Here is a 24618-nt window from a genome sequence, read left to right as displayed (position 1 = left end):
CCCAATAAATGGAAGCTACTGCTAATTTTTTTATCCCCTTACACGTTGTACAGTGTTCAATGTGTAGGAGGTGCTATTATAAACCATAAGTGAATGAATGGAAGGAGAAGTGAATAAGTCTGGCCAGACACTAAGTGGCCCTTGCCTCCAGCCCTCTAATCTCTTACCTGATGTGGTGACACCACAGAGGGCTTGCAGTGGGAAATGATTGTTCATCCTCTATTTCCCAAACAGGTGTGTGTGTGTGAACTTGTTATTGAAGTAATGTACAGAAAAGTGCACAAATCTTAAGTGCACTTACGTTTTCATAAAATGAACACACTGGGATAACTAGTCCCCTGATGAAGCAAAACATTGCCAGCCCCCAGAATCCCCTTCATGTTTCCGTCTAGTCACTACTTCCTCTGTAGGAGTAATCACTATACTGCCTTCTAACAGCATAAATTACTTTTGCTTGGTTTTGCAAAGGACACAACTGGAATCATCCAGTAACTTCCCAGATCTCCATGTCTCCTAAAATTTCAGTGGGAATTCAAGAAGAAGCCCAATGGGATTGCCTCCCACGTGGTTAGGGCTGTCTAATGCCACTCATCTCCCAATCACAGCTGGCCTCTCTGTCAGTCTACTAGCACATGGAGTCCTGTGTCCACTGGCCCCTGGCATGCCTCTCTGAGGTAGGGAAGCATCTCCCGCTTCTTTTTCTCAGTTCTTTCATAAAGGTTACCGTGGTAGAGATAATGTGTGCCCCTGGGGACCCCTGTCCTTGCCAGTATACCCCAGACCTTTCCTCCTTCACCAGGAAGTCCCTGGGAGAGTGGGGGATGGGGATGCTTTGAGCCATAAGATGGTCATGCCCAGCCTCACACCATTCCAGATAACACTCTTCCCTCTGCTCTGTTCTGTGTGCCCCTGCCCCTTCCATCGAAAACTCTCACTTGGGGTAATGAGCTCTCAGAGCCTCTGCTGTTCCTCTCTGCGTTTTGGCTTCTGCCACAGTCCCCTGGCCCACTAGACATGTCTGTTGGGCATGTCTGTTCATGCCCAAATCCCAATTGTGGGCATGATTTTCATCCTCTTCCAAAGGATTCCTGATGCCATGCAGATTGAAGGGTTCTGGGCATTCTGCCTCGAGGGGGCAGTGTTGCCTAACACCATGAGATAGCCCAGTCAAGAAGCCCCCATTACACAGATATTATCATCAAATCCATGTTACATATGAGGAAGGTAAGACTCAGAAGTTTAAGGGCTTTGTTCAAAACCATATAGTTCATAAGTGATGAGAATTAGCCTTGGGAGTGCCATTTGATGCAGGTCTAAAAGGATGGGTATCTCCTAAAGGCCACCATTCAATGAGACTAAAATGGACTAGATGCATAGATATTTTACATATTTTATATCTACTCCTCAAAACAACTCCACGAGATAGGTGTTTTATTTACATACGGCATATGCAGAAACTGAGGTCCAGAGAAATTATGTTGCCCAAGGTCAGAGGGACAGTGAAACAGGGATTCAACTCAGCCTGACCCCAAAGCCTGCCTCTTTCTTCTATCCTGTGCCACACTAAGTGGAGGGATTTTGACAAGTGCAGATATAAGTGGGTATGTGGGTAGGCTGGGGGTGGAGTCATCTGAAGGCCAGGTGGGCTTGATATTCAAGATGGCTTTTTAAAATCACATGTCTGGCAACTCATCTGAATTGGCTGGAACAGATGGGGACTGGCCAGGCATTTCTCTCTCTACACAATCTTTCTATGTGACTTATCGTGTTTCCCCGAAAATAAGACCGGGTCTTATATTAATTTTTGCTCCAAAAGACGCATTAGGGCTTATGTTCAGGGGATGTCCTCCTGAAGAATCATACTAGGGCTTATTTTCCAGTTAGGTCTTATTTTTGGGGAAACATGGTACTTAGGTTTGCTCATAGCATGGTGGTCTCAGGGTAGACAGACCTAGTATATGTGGCTGACTTCTCCTGGGGTGAACATTCCAAGAGGCTGAGGCAGGAGCTACAAGACTGCTTATGACCTCTCTCTGGAAGTCATGCAGTGTCACTTCCACAGTATGCTATGAGTGAAAATGAACCACAGGGCCAGCCCAGATTCAAGGGGAGGGGACAATACATAGGCATGAATGTCAGGAAGCGTGGTTCAGTGGGAACCATCTTTGGAGATCAGCTGCTCTAAGGGACTGGGGCAGGAAGGATCCGCTCTGGGAACCGCACGTAGTCCTATTTCAGCAGGACATGGTGTGCAAGGGAAACATTTGGAAATGATCATTTGTGGCAGGGGGTGAAGGGCTTCAACGACATGCTCAGGAACCTGTATGTTGGTATATACTGGGATCATCAACTGCCCAACACCTGAGTCTCCTTCCTGTGTTGGAGGACCCTCCTTATTGGAAGTCTTAGTGGGAGAAAGGTCACAGAACTGTGACCTCAAAAGTATGTCTAATCAATGATCCTACTCAGGGCTATGAATCTGCAGTAAGTGACCCAGGAAGCAGAGGACGGTTTATAATTCAATCTAGAGGGAGCAACAGCCAGATCTCACGGTGGCTGTGCAAGAGATGGCCCCACCGCGAGCCCAGGGGCAGTAGCCCCCTAGTCAGGCTGCTCCTGGGGTAAGGCCCAGCTGAGGTTCTGGCTATCTGCCTTCTCTTGGTTCCTGCCTGTTTCCCAAGCCTGATTATTTAGGCTTCCTGTCAATTCTGTGACTGTCTGATTTCATTCCAGTAAATTCCTCTTCTACTTAAGTGAACCAGAGTCCATTTCTGCTTGCAATTAAGAGCCCTAATTGATACAAAGACCCATTGAAAGCTTCAGCCAGAGGAAACAACATGATGAGAGCACTTTACGGGAGAGAAAAATAGAAAAAAGTCTGATAGAGATGGACTGAAGAGAGAGAAATAGGAATGAGAGAGGCCAGTTGGGACACTGTTGTGACATTTAAGGTGTGTGATGAACTACAATATGAACAGTGCCATTGAAGTAGGTGAATGGTCAGGTTTTGGCCACTGATTGAATATGGAAAAGAGAAAAGAGGGGAAATTCCAAGCTGTCAGGAGTTTTAAGCCTTAGTAACTAGGAAAATGATGATGTTACAAAGAGAAACAAGCAAGTCAGGGAGAACTGGTTAGGAAGGGGAAATCATTCATTTAAATATTCAACAAATACTAAAATTCTGCTCTATGCCAGTCACTGTACTAAGCATTGAGAAGAGAACAGTGAACAAAATAAAGTGTCAGTCCTTAAATTAACAAGTACATACATAACATAATTAAACTGCCTTAATAAAGCTTTACTTTGTGGTGCCACAGACACCCAGCAAAGCAGGTCTAGCGGGCAGCCAGAACTTCAAGAAAGATCCTAATAAGGGAGGCTAGGCCTAAAGACGGTTTAGTAGTCATTCCCAAAGACATTCATTCATTCATTCATTCATTCATATTTATTGAGTATCTATTATGTACTCAGTACATTTCTTGCCATAGAAATTCAGCAAAAAAAAACAAAAGAGAGATTCAGCTCTCATGGAGTTTGTTATAGAGTACCGAGGCAGACAGTACACAAATACACAAATATGTCAAACATGTGATGTATACTATGAAGAAAAATAAAGCAAGGTAAAAGTAAGAGCTGGTCTGCTATTTTAGACAAGATGTTGTGTGAAGCCCCCTCTTGCAAGAAGATATTTGAGTGAAGTCTTGTATGAAGAGAGGCAACATCCATGCGGTTATCTGGGAGAAATCTATTGCAGGCAGAGAGAATAACGAATGCAAAGGCCCTGAGGCAGGGCAATTTGGTTTGTTCAAAGAACTGCCAGGAGGTGGTGAAGCAAAATGGATGACGGGGAGAGAAGGAGGAGGTGAGATGAAGGTGATAGTGGGAGCCAGATTTTGTAGGGCCTTGTAAATTGTTCTAAGTACTTTTGTTCTTGTTCTGAATAAGATAGGAAGACTTTGGAGAGTTTTGAGCAGAAAGGGAACACTAACTGACTAACTTTAAAAGGATCACTCTGGCTGCTCCAAATAGAATAGACTGGGGGTATGTGAGGGCAGAAGCAGAGACCAACTTGGAGACAACTGCAGTCATTCAAGCAAGAGACCGTGGAGGCGTGGGCCAGGGTGGTAATAACGGAGGAAGTGACATGTGACCAGACTCTAGATATAAACCGAAGGAGAACCAACAGGATCTGCTGATGGATTAGACGTGAGGTACCAGAAACATAGAGTCCAATGACTCCAGAGTTTTGAACCAGAATACCTGGAAGAGCAGTTGCCATTTATCGAATAGAGAGGATTGAGAATTATATTTAAAACTTCAAGAAAGTAAAATTGTTCTCAGCCTTTCTGCCTGCCTGACTTTCTGAATGATTTAGCTCAAAAGCCATGCTGTGGGGCCAAGCAAAGTGAAGTATCATGTGGGGGCAGATAGTTACATTAGGTTGGCATAGGTTATCATGGCCAAGATGGAGGAAGACAGTCTCTGCGAGGGGAGTGAAGTGGGCAGCGGCAGTGGCGGGGAATAGGTTACTTACAAAAGGATTAATCCAACAAGAAGGGAGAAGGAAGTTACACAAACAGAAAGGGATAAGATTAGAATAAATCCTGTGGTGTTGGATTAGAATTGAAGGCACTGTGTAAACTCATGATTTTCTACATAAGGAGATTGATAGATCTCGGAAGTACTCAAAGAAGTATGGTGACAGAAGCCAGCTTGGCAACTGGCCAAATCTGGGAAATTTTGATCATCAAAATAAATAATGAGATGGGGGTAGCCGGTTAGCTCAGTTGGTTAGAGCATGGTGCTAATAACACCAAGGTTACCAGTTTGATGCCCACATGGGCCACTGTGAGCTGCGCCCTCCACAACTAGATTGAAACAAGAACTTGACTTGAAGCTGATGGGTCCTGGAAAAACACATATTTAAAATAAATAAAAGTTCAAAAAATATAATGAGGCAATGAGTAAAACACTAGCTTCTGTAATATTGCTGCCAACGATGCATAACCCGAATCGAACCATGAGGAAATAACAGATAAACCCAAATTGAGGGATATTCTATAATATAATAGGTCTGTAGTCTTCTAACTGTCCTGGTCATAAAAGTAAATGAAGCCATAGGAACTATATCAGACTGAAGGAAACTAGAAAGACATGATAGCTACATGCAATGAGTAATTCTGGAATGGATCTTTTCATAATTAGGCCAGTTGATGAAAAGTCCAATAGGTCAGGTCTGAAAGTCAGATAGTAGTAATGTATCAATGCTATCTTCCTGACTGTGAGTATTGTATTAGGTTATGTAGGAGAATGTCCTTATTTATAAGGAATATACATTCCAGTATTAGGGGTGATGGGGCATCACGTAGGCAACTTACTATCAAGTGGTTCCTGGCAGGGGAAAGTTCTTTTTACTATTGTAACTTTTCTGTTACAACAAAAGAAAAAGAAAAAAAGACAAAGAAAGAGTGAATGATATCCCTGAGAATGAGAGGAGGGCCACATAGTGCAATATCAAACATGTGCACCAAAGGATTAAATATGTTTAAGGGGAGGACAGTTGATAATGTGTAGTGTTGCAAAGACATCGAAGAGGATCAAGACTGAGAAAAAGGTATTAAGAGTAAATTTTTCTATATTGATAATTATGGCAGCAGCTTTATACATATGCAGTACAATGGAAAATAAATCAGCTATTCCATTCACAGCAATACTGGATGTATATATGGATTTGAGGACCTAACAGCTTTGCAGGTTCCCTGGGCCATGAGATTCAGAGGTTGGAAACCTGCTTTCACTACAAATCATTATGATTTTAAGAAGAAAATCCCAATGACATAATCATATTAGCTCTTGTCAGAAGGCTAGGTCTCCCTAATTCCTAGTCTTAAAAGGGTTCTTTCTTAAATTTATGATATATAAATTTATGATATAATTCAATGATTAATTAATTCATTGAAAATTAATGATATAATTCAATGATCACATTTTGAACACAAATATTCTGGATGTGGAATTATTATTGTGCCCAAGTAATACATGTTCATTATAGGCAAATGAAAAACGTAGATAAAAAGAAACAAATTTTACACCACCTATAATCCTATCATCCAAAAATAACGTTAGCATTTTGCTGCCTATTTTTGATTTTTTAAATGCAAATCACATAATTTTTGTTGCAATAAAGGAGGGATCTTGCCTTGTGTTATTTTATATCTTGCATCCCTTCTCCCCCACCGCCATATAGAGCAGACACTGTCTCAGTCACTAAATATACTTCAACTACTTCATTTTTAAGAACACTGCGAGGAATTCCACTGAGCAGATGGGCGGTGATTTATGTTATCATGTTCCTATTTGCGGACTTTTATGTTGGGCGCCAAGAGACCGCGCCGCAGCCCTTGCGGTCGAAGCAGGGAAGACTAGAGAAGATGGGAGGTTGGAGAGTGGTTAGTTAAGTCGTCGAACAAGGTTTTAGGCGCGCAGGGACCGAGGAGAGTCAGCAAGGCCGCGGCCGGCGGAAAGCAAAGGGCCTAGAGGAGTCAGATTTGGTAGCGACATAAGGTTGTATCCAAGGACAAGGGGAGCCGAATGGTGAAACCAAAACCCACCAAAATAGAGCGAGACCCCAGGACACCAGCGGCGGCGGCGGCGGAGGGCAGTCCAGGCGCAAAAGCTGGTGCGCCGCTGCTGGGCACCAACAGAGGGCGCTGGGTCCGCAGCAGTTCGCAGTGGGCGGGTCCCAGCTGCAAGCCAGATGTGGGCAGCTGGACCGCGGGAGACGCGAGCTATACCCCAGCCTCTGCAGACCCGTAGGCGGGGGGAGAGCGAAGAAGGGGTAGCAGGGGGCAAGGGTAGTGGCAGAATGCCCCCCCGTCGCTGCACTGCAGGCTCCCGATTGCCTCCCCTCGTGGGGCACAAGTGGGGAGTCTCCCGCCCAGAGGAGGCGACGTTTTCTGCGTGGCACAAAAGAGGTATGGGCTGGCAGTGGCCCTGGGGCTAGCAAGACAGAGCCGAGTCCACGGGGTGGGGCTCGGGCCAGGAGAGACCCACGCGACGGTCTGAGGCGGGAAAGAGAGCGGGCCTTGAGGGCTTTGAGCTTCTTGAGTACCCAGCCCTCGACTTCAGACGCTCCAACACACACACACACACACACAGTGTTCTTTCTGCCCTGGGTGCGGTGTGCATTCCAGGAGAGAGAAACTGAGGCACAGCAGGACAGAACACTTAGTAGAGTTATTCTCCTATTGTCTGGATCGGAGAAGTTCCGCTAGAGGATTTCAGCCTGAAGCTTCAATTAAGGACCCCTAGCCAAGGACAACCCCAGCGTCCCCGCCCCCTTGACCTGCCTGCTGTTTCCACACCCCCCACACCCCACCCCCGGCCTCTTCCCGGACTCCGGGGTAATCAGCTGCTGCGCGCTGCTGTAATTGGCGGTGTAGGCCCTGCCTGGCAGAAAGGACCGGCGGGCAGCGCAGGGGCAGCCAAGGGGCTTAATTGCAGGGCTTCGGGGCGCAGTCTGGGCTGCAGCTCCGCTCGGGGGAAGGGGACGAACACTTAGCTCGGAGATCCTGACCTCGGAGGAAACCAAAAGACCTTCGGGTCGGTAATCGGGAATCCCTTCCCCGGAAACTGGGGGTTGGGGGGCTTGAACCCCAGCAAGAGTGCGAGAGGAGGAGCGGAACGTCCCTGGAGAGCTAGGCGGGGGAGGGGAGCAGATTCCAAACTCCCAACCCCAGAAGCGCTGGTTAGTCTTGTCCGAGTCTCCTCCCTCGTCCTGACCCCCACCCTCCTCTTTCTGCCGCCCCCGTCACCCCCCTTCTCGTATCCCTAGGGCGCTCCCACCCTGGGGAAGAATGTGCCCTACTAGCGCACCCTTGCCATGGTAACGGCACACCCCCACCCCCGCGTACCGCAGCGGCGGGGCCTGGCCACGAGGGCGGCTAGAAAAGGGGGTGTGGGCGCCTCCCAGCCCCGCGGACACACCTCGACTGCCCTGGTTGCCACAGGAACCGGGGGCGTTTCGAAGTGCGCAGCCGCGAAGTGTGGAGGGCTCTCCAGATCTCTCACCCCTCTAATCCACCAGCAGAGGACCCTGGCTTCTGGGAGGGACAGTCCCCTACCAATTTCGAGGACCAAGTCCAGAAAGGGCTCATGGGGCATTTGCAGCTTCCACGCACTGCAAGCCTAGGGAGCAAAGGCAGACGGGGGTCCCAGGGAGCCTGGAACCTGAAAAGGGCTCACCACTGTTCGCTAGCCCTACCTCCTGCCCCCAGCAGAGCCCGAGAGGGGCGCTGGCTGCAGGAAGCCCGGGAAGGGCCCGGAGGCGCGCAGGCCCCACAGCGGAGCGGTGATTACAGGGACCTGTCCCCTCCCGCCCCCGGCTCCCACTCTCATTAAGTCATTTTTTCCCCTGTTGGAAAGTCCCCGTGCCTTGAGCGCAGGGGTTGGGGCGACCGCAGGCAGCTGCCGGCAACCACATAAGAAGTGGGGGTGGGAGGGGAGGAGGGGGGATTGGGACTACGGCCTGGCCAAACTCCAACGTGGAAGGCCCCCTGCCGGGGGCTAGCTGGAGGCGCCTTAATTTGGGGAAGAAGGGGAGGGCCCGGATGCCCTGGACCTTACTTCTAACCCACTGGGGCCCTCCTACAGCTCCCGAGGCCTCTACCTTTGCCTCTCTGCTCTTTTTTTCTAACCCTGGGACCTTGGGCGACTGAAAAGCAGGATGCTTGGGTTTTGATCCCCACCCTAGTCTGGCTGCTTCTCCCTGACCCTTAACTCCACCACTGCTTGCTGATCTGTCCACCACCCTCATACTCTGTTAGTTCCTTCCCTTCCTCCCTTTGGGACCATCCAGGCTCCATTAGACCATATTGTTTATTCCTCCTGCCAGGAAAGGAACAATTCAGTGTCCATCAAGGTGAAAGGTGTTGGCGGGTACAGATGGTCCTCTTCCCCTCTGAATGATCTTTGGTCCACCTCCTGTTCTCATTTCCAAATCTCAACTCTGGTCTCCAAGTTTTGGGCAAGTTCTTCCATTTACCTCCACTGTCACACTGTATGTCAGCCCTTTCCCTCTATTTGCCATCAGCCTGTTAATTCCTGCCTGGACCTTCAGCCAGTATGCATAAGCCCAGTGCCTCTTGGGCCCCATTTTCCTGTCCTTCATCACCTCCGCATCTCCCTTCAGGGCCCTTACCAAGTCTCCCTTCAGGGCCCTTACCCCCCTGCCTGTTCAATTATGGGGTCCAGCTTTGGTCCCAGGACTCTAGTCAGCTTCTGGCCTGAGAGAGGGTGAAGGTGGGCAACACCCTATTTCTTCCTTCCCCAACTTTCCCTCTCTTCCTTTACAGATCAGACTAACATATGTCAGATCACCATGACTTAACTGGACTGGTGTCCAGCCCCCCTGCCCCACCCCACTGCTCGCCCCTCCCTCTAGAAGCAGCATGCTCTGCAGTATTACAATTCCTATCTCATTCTCCCAACCCTGACCCTATAGCCCACACCTTCAGTGTCTCCTCCCCTAGCTCTGTCCTCTTAAGCCTGGAAGGCAGAGGAGGGTGAGGCCACAGGTAATACTGTAGTGGACACTGCTGGGGGTGGAAGTGCCCCCCCCAGGCCACCATTCCCCTCTTCTCTCCTCCTCCCTGGGATGGAAGGGAGGAAGGGGGCAGGGAACCCAGCCCCCACAGCTCTCTCCTAGGTGAACAAGAGGAAAGGAATGAGGCAGGTGTGTCTGGCTGTTCCTGCCTACCCCTCCTCCCCAGGGACTCTCACCCTCTCACCCGCCTGCATGCCTGTGGGGCTGTCTTTTGGGGGGATGGGAGAGAAACCCTGTATTCCACAGAGTCAATAGAGCTGAACATATGGAAGGAAGGCCATGTTTCTTTAGGCGTGTCTGGGAGCTGCTGGGATGAAGGCATTGGAGGGGAGGGAGCTGAGGACAAATTAGTGGGTCAAATCTTCCAGCTGGTGCACCTCAGGGGTGCATCCTTCCTTCTCACCCTTCCCCAAGGGTAGGGATACATGGGACAGAGCTAGGGAAATATGGGGGATTTGCAGGCTGGCCATTGGGGAGGAGAATGACTTCATCCCTGTCTGGTTCATCAAGTGTGCCATTCTGGGGTGAACTGAGGCAAACAGCAGGATCCCGAGCGGCGAGCAGCAGAAAGCCTGGACCAAGTCGGTGAAGTGTTCTTTCCCGAGATCCTGATCCCACCTTCCTCTCCACCACCCTTCTCCTTGAGGGCCTTTTCCAGAAAAACATCAAATCTGCGAGCTGAGGAGAGTGCAACACTGGACCAGCTCAGCAGTGTTCTCATGGTGGTATGGAGGGGGGCGCTTGCTGACCTGTCAAGGGCAAACTGAGTTGGGGATCTGGGGGTACAAGAGGCCCAGGAAAAAAGCCCCCCACCCCCAGCCTTATAATACTCCACCTCCCCTGCCTGGACTCAGAGAGACCAGAATCCAGACAGTGAGTCTCCTCGCCCTCCCCCGCCACCCTCCTCCCTGCCGCACCTCCTAGCCCCACCTGCTCCCCGGGGCGCTGGGCTGGGTTGAGCTGGGTCTTGCCCAGGATTACTCCTCTCCGAGTGCCTCCTGTCTCGGCGGACGGGTGCTGCTGGGCACCGCCACTCGTCCTGGCTTGTGGCAGAGGGTGCAGGCACGAGGTGGACTGCTAGAGCTCTGGCATGGAGGGTTCCTGATCCACTCCTTGTCAACATCTCCTGCCTCCATCCAGTCCTGGCCTCATTTCTTGTTTGGAAGATGCCTGTAGTCTCCTAACCAGCCCCCCTACTGTCAACCTGTCCCCCTTCAGCCAGTTCCTCACACAGCAATCCATGTGGGAATCGGACGATGACACTCGCTGCTTGAGACCCTCTGAAGTTTTCCATTCCTCTTAAATAAAATCCCAACTCCTTACCTTGGCCTGAAAGGACATGTGATATGACCCTTCACCACCACCACCCCACCAGCTCCTCTCCTGCTAATCTGTCCCTTCATTTCTTCACTCCAATCACACGGTCCTCTTTGCTGTTCCTCCTCAGAGCTTTTGCATTCATGTGGCCTCTGCCTGGAAAGTCCTTACCCTAAATCTGTGCATGGCTTTCCTCACCATATGGGTCTCAGCACCCGTATCACAACGCCAAGAGGCCTTCTTGGACCAATGGCTTTATCTAAAGGAGCCCAGTGGGGCCCCCTAAATCACTCTACATCCAGTACCCTGCATTATTTTATTCATCACACATAGCATTGTCTGAAATGACCTTGTTTGTGTATTGACTTTATTGTCCATCTCCCCCAGCCAGAACGTAAACTCCAAGAAGACAGATGCTGTGTCTCTCATTCATATCTGTATCCCCAGCACCCCTCACCCCCTGCAGAATGCCAGGCCGCAAAGAGTGCAAAATAAATTATTTGTTAATTGAAAGATGAGGGGCAGAGACCTGTGGGGGAGGATGTCTGGGGCCTCTCTAGAATCACCGCAGCTCAATTATGTCCATTTCTTCTTTTAAGTCCTCCTGCCCATCAGCTTCCATTCATTCCTTCCCACTTCAGAGAAATTGGTGAAGCGATGAAAGGAGAACAGGCCTGGGGCTGCCAGGCTGACACTTGCCCTAGGGTGTGTGGGGCAATCCCCAGCCCAACTGAGCAATTTGAGCTTGGGACAGGGTATAGGGAGGCAGGGCAGTCCTGGAGCCCACAGAAGTAAGTGGTGGGGTCCAGGCAGGCCTGGACTGTCCCTTAATTGCAAACTTGACGACCCTCAGAACTGGGAAGTTCCTATAAGATCATGTGGTCCAATGTCCTTTCCTGGAAGCCAAGGCGACACTGTCAGGCCAAGATCACAAGTGGCAGAGGGCCAGTCTCAGGGAAGAGAGACGTGCTCACTTGCAGACGCTGACCCACTCGGTGATGCGGCACTCCTCGCAGACCACGAAACAGCACCAGTGGAAGCGGCAGTGGCAGCGCTCGCTGCGCGTCTGGCGTAGGATGTTGTGGCCCCGGCCGCAGCACATGCTACCGCAGCCGTCGGGGCCTGCACTACTCTTGTTGCACAGGCGGCCCACGGTGCCCGCCGAGTCCAGGCGCGGCTCGCGCTCGCAGAAGTCGGGCGACTTCTCAAAGTAGACCAGGTCGGCAGGGCTGGCCCGGCGGCGTGGCCCAGAAACGCCCGGAGCAGGAGAGGGTGCCCCCGCGGGACCGGGCTCCAGCTGGCCACCGTTGCGGTTGTGTGGCCGGATGAGCGTGGCGCGGTGGAAGCGGCTGCGCAGCAGCGCCCCCACTGCACGGAACTCCGGAGTCACCTGCCAGCACGTCTTGAGTTGGCAGCTGCCTGAAGTGCCATGGCACTTGCACTTCCGCCGCATGTTCTCCATCACCGCCTGCAGAGGGAGGCACCGTGAGGAGTGACGCCCATGCCCAGGCCCACTGCCCTTCTTCCAACACAAGACACTGGCCCGCGAGAATACGAGGCTTTTGAAACCAACTTTCATTGAACAGAGGCAAAAGCTGAGTCCCTAAGAGGGGTTGGGAGGCAGGGGTGGCACAGCTTCTGAGCCAGGCAGTTAGGAGAACTCTGCCTGCTCTTCTGCTGCTCTCATCTGCCTCCCACCAGGCCATGCCTGGGGGAATTCCCTCCTTCCTGCTCCCCTCCTCTCCTGCCCACTTTCCCCAGCACCTGCAGGGGGCCCTTGGGGCTGGAGGCTCTTGCTTCCTGAGGGGGGATCCCAGATCTTCAGGGAAATTCCCTCTCCTTCCATCCCTCAGGAGCAGGGGCTGCTGGCCCCACTACACCCAGCCCCAAAGCCTCTGGCCTTGCTCCAGGCTGTGAGTGGGGGCTGCAGGGAGTTTGAGAAAGCCCCTTTCCTCCTCCAGGCCCTGCAACCCTTCTGGAGAGACACCCCTTCCCCCCATTATACTGGCTGGGGCTTACTCTGCCCAATGCTGAGTGCCACAGTTTCTCCTAGGAAACGGTGAACACCAAAACCGTAGAGCCTTTGGGCCCTACCTGAATGCAGAATGGGAACAGAACCCAGAGAGCCAGACCCCCAACCCAACGAAAGTGGAGAGAGATCCCCAGACCTAAAAGAGGTAGGTACTGGAACACAACCTACGCATGCCCTGCCCGGCTCTCAACCTGCTCTCGAGTCTCCTCCCAAAGAAGCTCTTCACATCAGCCTCACCACAGGCCCTCCCTCGAGGAAGTTGACCACATCGTCCTCTCCCCCACTCCACTCCAAAACCACACCCTCAGACAGGGAGAGCAGTGATCTGGGGCTCTCCAACCTGGGCAGTAGGTCCATAAGAGAGGGACCCTGCCCCTCCACGTTTTAAAGGGCTCTGCAGCTTGTTTGCACAGCCTGCAGTGTCAGCACCACGTGGGAACCAGCCCAATGCCTCCCCTGGCCAAAGCTCCAGAACATCTGCTTCCCACAGGCAGCAGCCATTAATTAACCAGTTTAATGAGGAGGAGGAAGCACTGCTGGAATGGGCTGGGATAGTCCCGAAGCTTGGGAAAAGAGCTGCATGGACAGGGCAGGGCTGGGTGGGAGCTGGACATGACCTGAGGGTCGATATGCCTCAGTTTACCTCACTTCTAAGTCAGGATGGGAAGAGCTGATTCAGCTTGGAGTCTTTGTGGAAGGAGAAGGTGAACCAGCCTGGGCTCAGAGGCCAGGAATGAAACAGAGAAAGTGCCAGCCAGAGTGAGGGCAAGGCCTGAGCAGGCTGAGAGAAGGGTGTGGGAGCTGAATAACCAGGAAAGGAGGGTGCTGAGCTCCATGAGGGCTAAGGAGGCATCGTGATGTCTGTGTGCACATGATGTAGACGACCCGTAAGCAAAGGAGCACGGCCTCAGCGCTCAACTGCCTCTCCCACTTTCTCACTAGTTACGTCACCTCGGGTAAGTTTAGTCTCTCTGTGCCTCAGCTTCCATCTCTTAACCTGAGGTTCATAATAGTGTCCTCATAGGTAGCTGGATGGATTAAATAGGCTAATATGTAATAAAGTATTCCTAACACGTAGTAAACAATAAATGCAAGTTATTATTACTTTCCTGCCTCCCCTCCCCCCCCCCCCCCAATTTTTCCTTTCAAATGAATGGCCTTCGAGGTAGTTGAACACTTGAAGGTAGGGGAGAAAGGAGGCAGGCGACTGGAACGGTTCCACAGTGGCCCCTGGGAACTTCTCTTTGAGGAATTCCCTATTCTGCCCAGAAGGTTGTGAGAGGAGGAGGATGGCAGCAGAGGATATCACAGAATCATGGAACATGAGAGCTGATTGGGCCAAACTTCCCACTTTATAGAGGAGGAGACAGCATAGCAGAGCCAGACCCCAGAGGTCTGACTGTAATCCAGTCTCTCTCCACGGCTCCCATAGGAAATGGGTGGAGCAGGATGCTAAACAGAGGGTGAGCTAAGGAGGGCAGGGGGTGTTTCTGCCTTCCATCTCCAGGCCTAGTCCATGCCAGTCACACAGTGGGTATTCAGGTATGTTTGTTGACTGAATTAGGAGGGGGCAATGAGAAAGTTGCTGAGTTAGGGGGAGTGGTGTGGTCCCCAGAGGAGAGAGGGCTGTGGTAGGGGAGAGGCCCTATGCAGAGGGATTTGGAGCAGGGGAAGGGGTGGGGGAGTGGCTCTCACCTGCCTCCCTACTCGGTTGTTGTGGAGCCTCATGCGCGCGTGGATGTCTCTGTGAGGCTCCCGGGAGTCCAGAAAATCCTTAGAGAAGCGCTCCCCGAAACCCACGTCGGGGCTGCAGCCGCCCCACTCCCAGGAGTCCTGCAGGCCAGGGCTGGCAGGGGGCAGGGCTGGGTGCTCAGGAACCCCGTGGCTCAGGCCCTTACCGCGCTGCAGCGCGTCCAGCTGCAGGCGGTTCAGCTTCCGACGGAAGGCCTCCTCGTCGCCGCGCCGGGATGCATCGCAGCCGCACGCCCTCAGTTTGCCCAGGGCGCAAGCGTTGGATACCGCGTGCACTACTCCGGCTGCAGCGATGGCGTAGGCAAAGGCACTCTCTCGGAAACCTGCAGGTGAGATCCAGGAAACAGCTCTCAGCGGCCCTGATGTCCCATCCCTCTGTCTTCCCTGCCCAACCTTCTCGCCATACGGAGGGGAAACTGAGGCCCAGTGTTTGGGGAAGATCTGGAACAGGGTAGAGTCAAAGGGGCCCAGAAGTCACACCAGAAGTTCTGCACAGAGGATGGAGTGGTGGAGGTCTCCCCCATAACCTTCCTTTTTGCACTCCCTTCCCTGTTTCATTAACGTCACCCTTAGGAAGCTCAGAATTTGTGTCTACGTCCCTACTGTTGGACGGAAAGCATCTGGTAAACACGCTTTTTAAGATCAGGGACTTAATCTATTATCTCTCATGTGATATTGCATTTTTAAAATAAGCCTGCAGAAAGAAGGCAAAATGTAATCTAAAGAATAAATCAGCAGTGATGGAATTGCAGGCCCCAGGAAACATTAATGGGCAGAAGGGTAAGTCGGGGGAGCTGGGGTCCTCCGAAAGCTCCAGGCCCCAAGATTGCCTGCCTGGTGCCTCCCGGCTCAGGTCCACTATAGAACATTCTCTGAGGGCCATATTTGAGAGGCGGACAAATGAACCAGAATTTCCCCTTTCCCTGCAAGGGGCACTGCCCAGCCACCTGTGGTCAGTCTAGGTCAGCTGAAGTTTGTTTGAAAGATGGCGGAGGTGAGCTGCTGCCCTGCACGGGGTCACACACATAGCAGTGAGAACATTGAGAGGGAAGGGCAGCTAAGACAGATACTTTTTCTGCGATACGCAAAGGGCACAAAGACTCCCTGATGCCACTCTCCAGGGCCACTGACTTATCTACACTGCTTTCCTCCTTGGTGTTCCCAGCCTTAGCTCTCCTCTGGGAAGGCCCGGGTAGGTCTTGCCTGCGGCAGGGGGAAGCCTACCTGTGGAGAAGTGTCTGGTTCCTGGACCCACAAGCTGTTTCTTGCTTATTCTGTGTCTAAGAAAGGACTAGCTAGGAGCAGATTCTGCTACAAGTCTCTGACCGGCCTCTGAACCTGAGAGTGTGGCCAATGAGAGAAGCCACGAGCAACAATAGCCCCCCATGAGGAGGAGAATCCACCTGGGCCATGGGCCTCTGTTGGGGAACTTGTCCAGAGGCTGATGACCTTGGGAGAGTCCAGAGAGTCAGAGGAAATGCTCTGGCTCCTCCCATCCTAGCATCAAAGACTGGGAGGCCATGCTTTTGGAGGCCTCACAGACCCCAGAGAGCCAGCCAGGATTGGACAGAGACCCAGCCCAATCCTACTCCTAACGCTCACTGTCTGAATCACAGGGCCCTGTCCTCCTTTCCATGGCCCGCCAAAAACAAAGCAAAACATAACCCAAGATGTGTAGTAGTAGTTAAGAATATGAACCCTAAAGCCAGATTGCCTGGGTTGAAATCTTGGCTCTTCCACTTACTAGATGTTACTATAATAGCTATATGACCTTGGCCAAGTGACTTGAATTCTCTGTGCCTCAGTTTTCTCATCTGTAAAACAGGATTATTATTATCGGCCTCATTGTTGTTCCAAGAATTAAATGAGTTAGTAAATTTCAAGTGCTTAGAATAACAGCTTACTTATAGTAAGTATTCTGTTCGTGCAAAAGTAATTGCAGTTTAAAAGGTTAAAAATAATTGCAAAAACCTCAATTACTTTTGCACCAACCTAATACTACATAAACATTAGCTATTATTGCGAAGTTCTTCCTGCTGTCTTACCTCACTCACTACTGCTGCAGTTTCGGCCATTGTTTTTTGTTTCCCCAATCAGGGTTAGCGTCCAGCAACTCACGACCCACTCTAGGATAAATCACCCGGCCTGGCAGAAGCCCCTAAAGCAGGCACGAAGTGTCCATCTCATGGCATCTTGGGACCTTTCTAGAAGAAGCCCAGCTATGAGCAAACAGTAAAGGATGGGGATTGGGCTGGAGCCTTCAAAGGGGCTCCTCAGAATTGGTGGGAACTGCAGGAGAGTAGACACCGCTCTGGAAGGGAAAGGAGGGCAGACCCAAAATGGGGAGCACACCCTGTGTTTATCCATTGCCTTTTATCTGTAGAACTCTGAGCACTTCTCTTATTGCTGAGGGAGTCATCGGCTTGCTCCTATGGCAAATGGCAATACTCAGACCTTCAGAGGCAGCCTAAGCCTCAGAAATCCCCCTGCCCCACACGCATACACACTGCAAAAGGAGGGTGCCCAGGGTCACAGCGGTTATGGAGCTGGACCCAGCCCCAGCTCTCCCAGCTCTCCGGCCTGACAACTTTCTGCTGATGGACATTTGACTCTAGGGAAGAGTGGCTGCTGAGTAAGAAACCCAGGTAGCTCAGTTCCCTATTACTATGGCCCTGTCTATGCATTGCCCCAGGAGAGAGCAAGAGGCTGGTCCAGGGGAATGTTCTAGGCCAACCATTATCTTCCGGGCTCTGTTACATTCAAGTGCAGGCCTTGAGGAATATGGAGAAATGTAGCCCACAGCTCGTAGAGAACACCCCTACCTACCCCAGGCAGTTAAAGATACCATCCCCTGGCTTCTGGCAGCTGTCACTGCCTCAGGTAGGTGTGACCCGGCAGGGTTTGCATGGCCACCCTCTGTTCCAAATATCCAGGTCTCAGAGAAGTCCAACCCACTGGATCTGCCCCCAGCTCCCATTCAGGGCCCCAGTTTCGGTCCTGGCCCCAACTGTCTGGGGCAGACGCAGGCACTGTGCCATCTGGCCAGCTGGAGGGGGATAGGGGTGGGGCCCTGGCCAGCTGGGCTGCCCGGAGCATTGAGGGGGGGACTCGTTAAGACGCACAATTAGCCGCCCTGCCTTTGATCTGGGACAGGGACTGCCAGCATCTAAGTGGAGTCAGCTGCTGCTACAGGCCGCAGCCAACAGCCAGGAAGGGGCTGGGGGAGGAGGTTTGGAGGGCAGGGGAGTGTGGAGGAGAGAAGATTCAGGAGCCAGTGGGAACCAGGAGGGGTTAGAAAAGCTTGAGGCCCGCCCATTGGAATCAAAGAGGGAGGAAAGAGGAAAGGTCTGGTCTTCATTCCCTCTGTGCAAACAATCTGTGTGTGCTCCTGTGCATGGGCTGAGAGAGAGGGAGTTGTGTGCATGTGGGAACTCTTAAGGATGACACTGAATGTGGCTACGCCACAAACATGGGTAGGTGTTTGTATGTGCATCCATGTCAGTTTCATTTCTTGGACTACCCTTTCATTGGATCAGCTCACCTCTGGGCAAGACCATGATGGCCTTGTAGCTTGGGAGGCAGTATGTACGACAGGGGGTTGAGTGCAATCTCTAAAGTCAGCTGGCCTGCATTTGAGTCCTGGTGATACAGCTTACTTACAAGCTGTGCGACTAATGGCAAGTTTCCCAACCTCTCTTAGCTTAATTTGTAAAATGAAGATAATAATAGGACCTACCTCATGGGGATTGTTTGAGGACCCTAATGTACAAATGAAGTGCTTTAGAACAGTGCTCAACACACAGCAAGTACTTCATATGTGTTGGCTGATTCACTGGGTGCCATTAGAATAATGGGACCTTAGGTGGTCCTGGGATATGATTGCCTCTGCCTCTGTGTCCCCATCTGAAATGCCACCACATACCCCCATCCTAGAGACCTAGGCATTAAACCAGACTCCTTGAGTCTTGGGGAGGTGGGAGAAGAAAGAGCCAGGGCCTTGGAGAGCAGAGGCTAGACTCTCAAATTGCTGGCTTCTCCTGGGCTTGGAGCTTGGCTTGCCCCCTTGCCTCATGCCCCCTTTTTCCATTCATTCTGAATGGGACTGGGCCTTAGGGAGGGCAGTACCTAACTGTGGGAGCTTCAGGACCTGCTGTGTGAATCTATTATACTACACTCCCCTCCATCAAGCCTTTCCCTGTCCTCTAATCACCTTTCATTCCAGGGCCCATTTCAGGAAGCCCGAAGCAGCCCCTTCCTCAAATCTCCCTCAGGTCCCTGCATCCTGAGTGGGAGATAGATAGTTTCTCTAGTCCTCACATTGAAGAGCTCTCCTCTAGCAGATGTTCTGCCAGCATCCCACCTGCCCAGGTACCAGCAGTCTGGGTCCTAACAGACTGGGTCCTAACAAAAAGCTGGGGATACCAGTGCCCTCAGCACTTAGGTCACAGCTGCCCTTGGGCTGGGCAAAGCAGCTGGTCTGGATTGGGCAATACTTACAGCTTTTTTTCTGACTCTTTCTAGCCCCCTAGAGGCCCCTCTCCCTGCCCCTCACCTCCACCCCCACCCTCACCCCGGCTCCAGCACCCCCATACCCTCTTCCTAGCTAGGTAAAGCCCTATTGTATGCTCTGCCTTCCTAAGTACCCACTCTAAGTATTCAATCTCCCTTTCCTCTCTCTCTTGTTAGGAATCCCATCCCTTTAGCCCAACCCATCTCAGGGACCGTGTCAGGACAATTAGATAACAGCATTAAGATGGAAGGTTCAAGGGGCCACCTCCTCTCAGCAGCCTCTGAATTTTAAACATAGCAGAATGCACATTTAAGAAACTCCACTGGCAATCAGAAGAGGGCTCAGCACACTCATCTTCCCCTGAGGGGAAACTGAAGTCACCTGCCGTCACAATGGAGAAGCCATAGTTTAAAAAGAAGGGAGACTAGAGATTGGGCCCAGACCAGGGGCTGGCTGCCACCAAGAGTGGTCCTATGGATTTAAATTTAGCTAGTCCTTGAGATGATGAGCCAACATTGCCAGGAAATGACCCCACGAGGGTGAACTGTAGGTGCAGTGAAGAAGGGGCCGCAATGGTGGCCCTTGGACGGGGGAGTGGCAATATTTTCCAGAAGTCCAGAGTGCCCTCCTTGGAGGGAGAGGTAGAAGTGAGGTGTTTCAATGCGGGAACAGAAGCCGCAGAGGTAGGAGAAAATGTTTTGAGGCCAAAGGACGGAGCCCAGCACCCCTGCCCAAGCCCAGGAGCCGCTGTCCCGCCCCCTCCCCGAGCTGGGCGCCGCCCCGCACCGGCTAGCCCTGGCAAGTCTCCCCCTCCACCCCTAACCTCTCCCCCGACAGTCCCCCCAGCTCACCTCCCGCTTATTAAACTGCAGGTGAACCCATAGTGCCTGGCGCCGTGCCAACCCCGCGCCGTTCCACGGTTCAGCGGAACTCGCCCGGGGTATCAAAAGACCCCAAGTCTTCCACTAGGCCACCCGGGCCTCATCAAGCTTGGCCATTAGAACACCTGGGTTCAGTCAGTCTAGAGGGGACGGGAGGACCCGGGGGAAGAGGGGATACCGAGGCTAGGGAGAAGGGTGAAGAGCTCCCCCGAAGCCAGGGTTACTGCGTCCAGACTCCCGGGGTCTGAGCGCTGGAGGGACATCAGTGCCTTGGGGAGCGCGGATGACCTAGAAACCCGGAATGAGAGCGGGAGAGCGCCGGCTGGGCCCGGCCGGGGCACGATCAATGCCGAGGCCTGTCACTTCGTGTCGGCCAGCGCCAGGCGGGGATGGGCGGGGCGCAGCGCCCAGCCTAGGAGGGGCCGGTCTGCCGGGGTCCAGGGCCATGGCTCTCAGACCGCTGCGAAGGCTCGGGGCAGCGCGGAGGGCGAGGCGGGAGCGCGGGGCCAGGTGGAGGTGGGGGTGCCCTCTTGGAGAGCGGCTGGGCCCGGGAGCCGTCTGCCGGGGCCCGCGGGGATTAGTTCGCGGCTGCATGCCGCCACACGCGTCGGGCTGGGCTCCGCCAGGGAGAAAGAGTGCCCCAGGCGCGCGGGGGAGGCAGGAGGTAGAGCGCGCGGGGGCGGGGCTGGGCTGAAGGAGGCTGGCGTGGCCCCTGACTTGGGGGCTCAGGGGGTACTCCAAGGTGTCCTGTTAAAAAGGGAAAGGCCCTGGCTTCCTAAGTTCTCTCTGAAGTTGAGGGTCCACTGGGGTCTGATTCCCAAAAGCCTCAGGCTTCAAGGCCAAAGGATACAGGGGTACCCCTCTCTCCTCCTCCACTGTCAAGTGAGAACTGGACAAGTCCCAAGGAGCCAGGTCCCCATACTGTCCCACTCAAGCAGCTGGGAGAAGGAGAGACAGAAACCCAGTTAGGCCCATCCAGGAGGCAGGACCTCCATCTTTCTCAAAAGACCTGAGTCTAGGCCTAAGATACCAACATAGGAGGTAGGTGTGAATGGAAATGAGTGACAAAACCTCCAGCTCTCTCCATCGCAAGCTACTCTAGGGGTTGCACAGGTGGGCCCTGGCCATCCAGCAGCCTGGGAGGGAGGACAGGAGTGCACTGTGGCTTCTCTGAGCTGTGAGGGGAAGAGGAATTGGCAGGGCCGCAAGGTGGGCTGGGCAAGAGGCACACATACACACACCCAGTACCTCTGACTCAGAGAGGGTTTTCTGGGGTGGCCAGGATGAAACAGAGGTTGGTGGTGTACCTTGCCTGAAAGAGCTGTGGAAGTACAGACCTTTTACCTGCCCAGGCTTCCCTCACCTATACCATTTGGCAATAGTCCCCGACCCCATTCATGCTGATTCTGGGTACTTTATCACAGGTGCTCCAACCTCAATGCTGTTTGCTAGGTAGAGGGTAAACTGAGGCAGTTGACACATATAGATATTTCCTGGGCCTGAGATATGCAGCGTCAATGACAGGGCAGGATAACCCAGGAGTCCAGTTTTCAGGCATGGAACCTGCCACCCTCAGCCCCCACAGCGCAGCTTGGAGCCACATCTGCCACATTCGTCCGCCCCCCTGTGTCTTTCTGAAACCAGACAGAGGCAGGAGAGAAGCATGGCTGGCAGATGGGCACCCGGGGAGGTTGCCAACTTGAGGGAGTGGGTTGGGGATGGCTGGTGGATAGTTGTTGGGGTGGAAGTGCCGGATGGGTGGGGCAGAGGGGCAAGGTGATGGGCAGCTACCTCGGCTGAAGATAGGACTCTCGTAGGGGATCTTGTTTCGAGTCTCGAGACTAGAGCAGTTCCAGCGCTGGTCCCGGAACTGGTGCTGGCACTCGTGGATGGCAATCTGGATGCCCTGGATGGCTGAGGCAGCCACGTCAGGGTGGCGCACACACACCTCCATCTGCCGCCTGCTCAGGCCAGGCAACGTCAGGCACACTGTGTTGGCGTTCAGCACGGGCTCCGGGGGAAGGCGGAGACCCAGAATATCGTTGGGTGCAGACCTGCAGGCATGTGGGGGGTGGGTGAGTGTCTAGGGGGCTAGGAGGACCCCATCTAACAATACACAGTTTGTCTCAAAGGCCACAATCCCTCTGTTCCAACCCTTGCCTTTGAAGTTTGGGCCCATTCGTATGCCCCTAAAGCATTCTCCTTTCCTTGACCTTCTCACCATCATTCCCTCCAACAAAACCCACCTAGCTGCACACCCACACAGGTTAATACGTGCAAATGCACACACAACCGGAATGCCTGTGCACACAATATTTTATAAGTACATCCCCAGGCATAGATGCTCACATAGGAAGCATTCCCCAGGAGACCATTCCCAAAGGCATGTTTCAGTCATATTCTCATAGACACTTCTGCATATCAAGGTAGACACACAGACCCGGAAACACTTACATATATGCACACTTCATCAGACAGTTACAAACACCTACACAAAGGCACAAGATACACACATGTATTTATCTTAACATATACTGATCCATGAGCTCTCACATTCACACACATGTGCACACACAGACTGCTGTTTACAATACAGCTTGCTGGGCTCACTTGAAAACACACACACACACACACACACACACACACACTCTGCGAACCCTTCCAGCTGCAGTTTCTCATTGACTCCACCTGGGTTACACCCTTCCAGCCCCCAACCCCTGCCCCTGCCTGGGGGCCATCTCCAGGGTGGAGCAGGGCAGTTTGAGCTTACTCCTGGGGTGGGGGTGCATTCCCCCAGCACAGCAAGGACTCCAGGTTGGCACTTGCTTCCCCCCACCACCACCACGCACACACACATACCTTCTTTTCTAGTAGCCATTACTCTCCTGGGCACTGCCCTGTCTCCCTGGACTGCCCATATTCTGTCACCAGTTCAACCCCTTCCTATGAGGGCACTGTCTTTCATTGGGCACCAGGACTTTCCTGGCATGCTGTCCCTCCCTCTTTCCAGGGTCCCCTGCCCCAGTAGGAGCACCAGAGGCCCCTGTGACTGGGGGTCCCAGCTCTCCAGGAGGGCGGAGCATAAGGTGAGGTCTCACCTGGGCACGGCGGCAGCCAGCAGCAGTAGAAAGAACAGGAGCGCGCAGAGCGCGGGCCGCGGCTGGGGCCGAGGTCGGAGCCGCAGCCAGGGACAAGGGTGGGTGCTGCCCATGGCGCGCGCGCCGTGACGGGCCGGGAGTGGGGGGCTCACAGCCCGGCGGGACCGGCGAGCCAGGGGCGATGGCGCATGATCCGCGGGGGTCGGGGCGGCTGCGACACACAGCTCCGACTCGGGTCACGGCTCCGGGAGCAGACGGCGCCTCCCCGCTCCATGGGGCAGCGCCCCCGGGCACCGCCCTCGGGGGGGGGGTGGCGGGCGGGCGCACCGGGCACCTCTTGGCACGGGGGTCCGGGGAATTTCCCGAGGCCCCCCTGCGACAACTCCCGGTGCCTCTAGAGGGTAAGGGGGGCCGGGAGGTGCTGTGGGTTGGGGACGAGAGGCTGGGGTGCCGGGGAGCCCCCCAGTGCAGCGCCGGGAGCCTGAGCTTCCGAGGGCGTGTGAGGCGGGCCAGGGTGTGTGTGGGGGGGCGGCGCTGTCTGTGCCCGGCCCCACCGCCCAGAGTGAGTGACTGTCCTGGCTCGGGGAGTTCCGCCGCCTCCCCTCCCCCCCCAGAATGTCTCAAGGTTCTACCCCACGTGACGTCACGACAGGGGGTGTGGAGGCATGCACGCGTCTCGAGGCCACTGCGTCCTCTCAGGACTCTGGGTGGGAGCGGCTGCGCTGAGGGCAAGAGGAGAGGTGTGGGGGTCAGTGCGCGCGGGCACAGGGAGATGTCAGTGCCCGGGGCGTGCTGGTTTGTGTCGGAAGGTGTGTTACCGCGAGGTGGTGTGGGTGCCTGGCTGAGATGCAGCTGCTGGGGAGCGGCACCCCCCCCCCCCCCAATATACACACCTGCAGAGGCTGGAGAGGAGGGGCTGGCCCCTCTGCTCACCTCCCCCACCTCAGGAGGGACTTCCCAGGCTTGGCTGGTGAGGCAGGTGTGGGGTCCTGCAAAGGGATTTGTTGGCCTCTGGATCTCATTCTCCTTCGCTGTGTGACCTTAAACAGGTGCCTGCTGTTCACTGAGCCACCTCCTGCCCCTTTGTAAAATGAGGTCAACGAGGTCCATCTCATCTAGACATCTCATCTAGCCAATGAAGGTAAAAGTGCTGAGACTCCAGCAGTAAATGCTTGTCTGAGAGCAGAGCACCCTAGGGCAGCAAACCCTGGGAAGAGGGATTAGAGTCTTAGAATCCTAAAAGTGTGCTTTGAGGTCATCTTATTTCACAAAAAAATATTGAGGCTCAGAGAGGGGCATGACTTACTCAAGGTCACACAGCAAGTAGGTGAAAGAGCTGGAACCAAACCCAGTTCTCTTGATTCTGAGCGGCCCCAACACTGAGTACTGCTTGTCCTGGCCCTGCCACCTCTACTTGGACCTCT

At 53.3% G+C, this 24618-nt stretch overlaps 1 protein-coding gene across 2 annotated transcripts; it reads right to left on the bottom strand.

Annotated features, from left to right (window-relative positions):
* Positions 1 to 11266: 11266 nt before the first annotated feature.
* On the bottom strand, positions 11267 to 24036 carry WNT10A (Wnt family member 10A). 2 transcript variants are annotated; one of them, XM_019741750.3, is made up of 4 exons: positions 23195 to 24036; positions 21888 to 22150; positions 14649 to 15028; positions 11267 to 12389 (listed from the first exon to the last, which is right to left on the bottom strand). In XM_019741750.3, the coding sequence occupies exons 1-4, from the start codon at positions 23305 to 23307 to the stop codon at positions 11892 to 11894; spliced, it is 1254 nt and encodes a 417-aa protein (XP_019597309.1). In that variant the 5' UTR covers positions 23308 to 24036; the 3' UTR covers positions 11267 to 11891. The 2 variants fall into 2 exon arrangements, with proteins under 2 accessions (XP_019597309.1, XP_074169564.1); XM_074313463.2 differs by lacking the exon at positions 23195 to 24036 and adding an exon at positions 22956 to 23086.
* Between the last annotated feature and the right edge of the window lie 582 nt (positions 24037 to 24618).

This window comes from Rhinolophus sinicus, chromosome 17, assembly GCF_057876585.1.
Source record: "Rhinolophus sinicus isolate RSI-liver-muscle chromosome 17, RSI-T2T, whole genome shotgun sequence".
Classification (NCBI taxonomy): Eukaryota; Metazoa; Chordata; class Mammalia; order Chiroptera; family Rhinolophidae; genus Rhinolophus; species Rhinolophus sinicus.
Note: the sequence above shows the minus strand (reverse complement) of the source record. Positions and strands in the feature narration are given on the sequence as shown.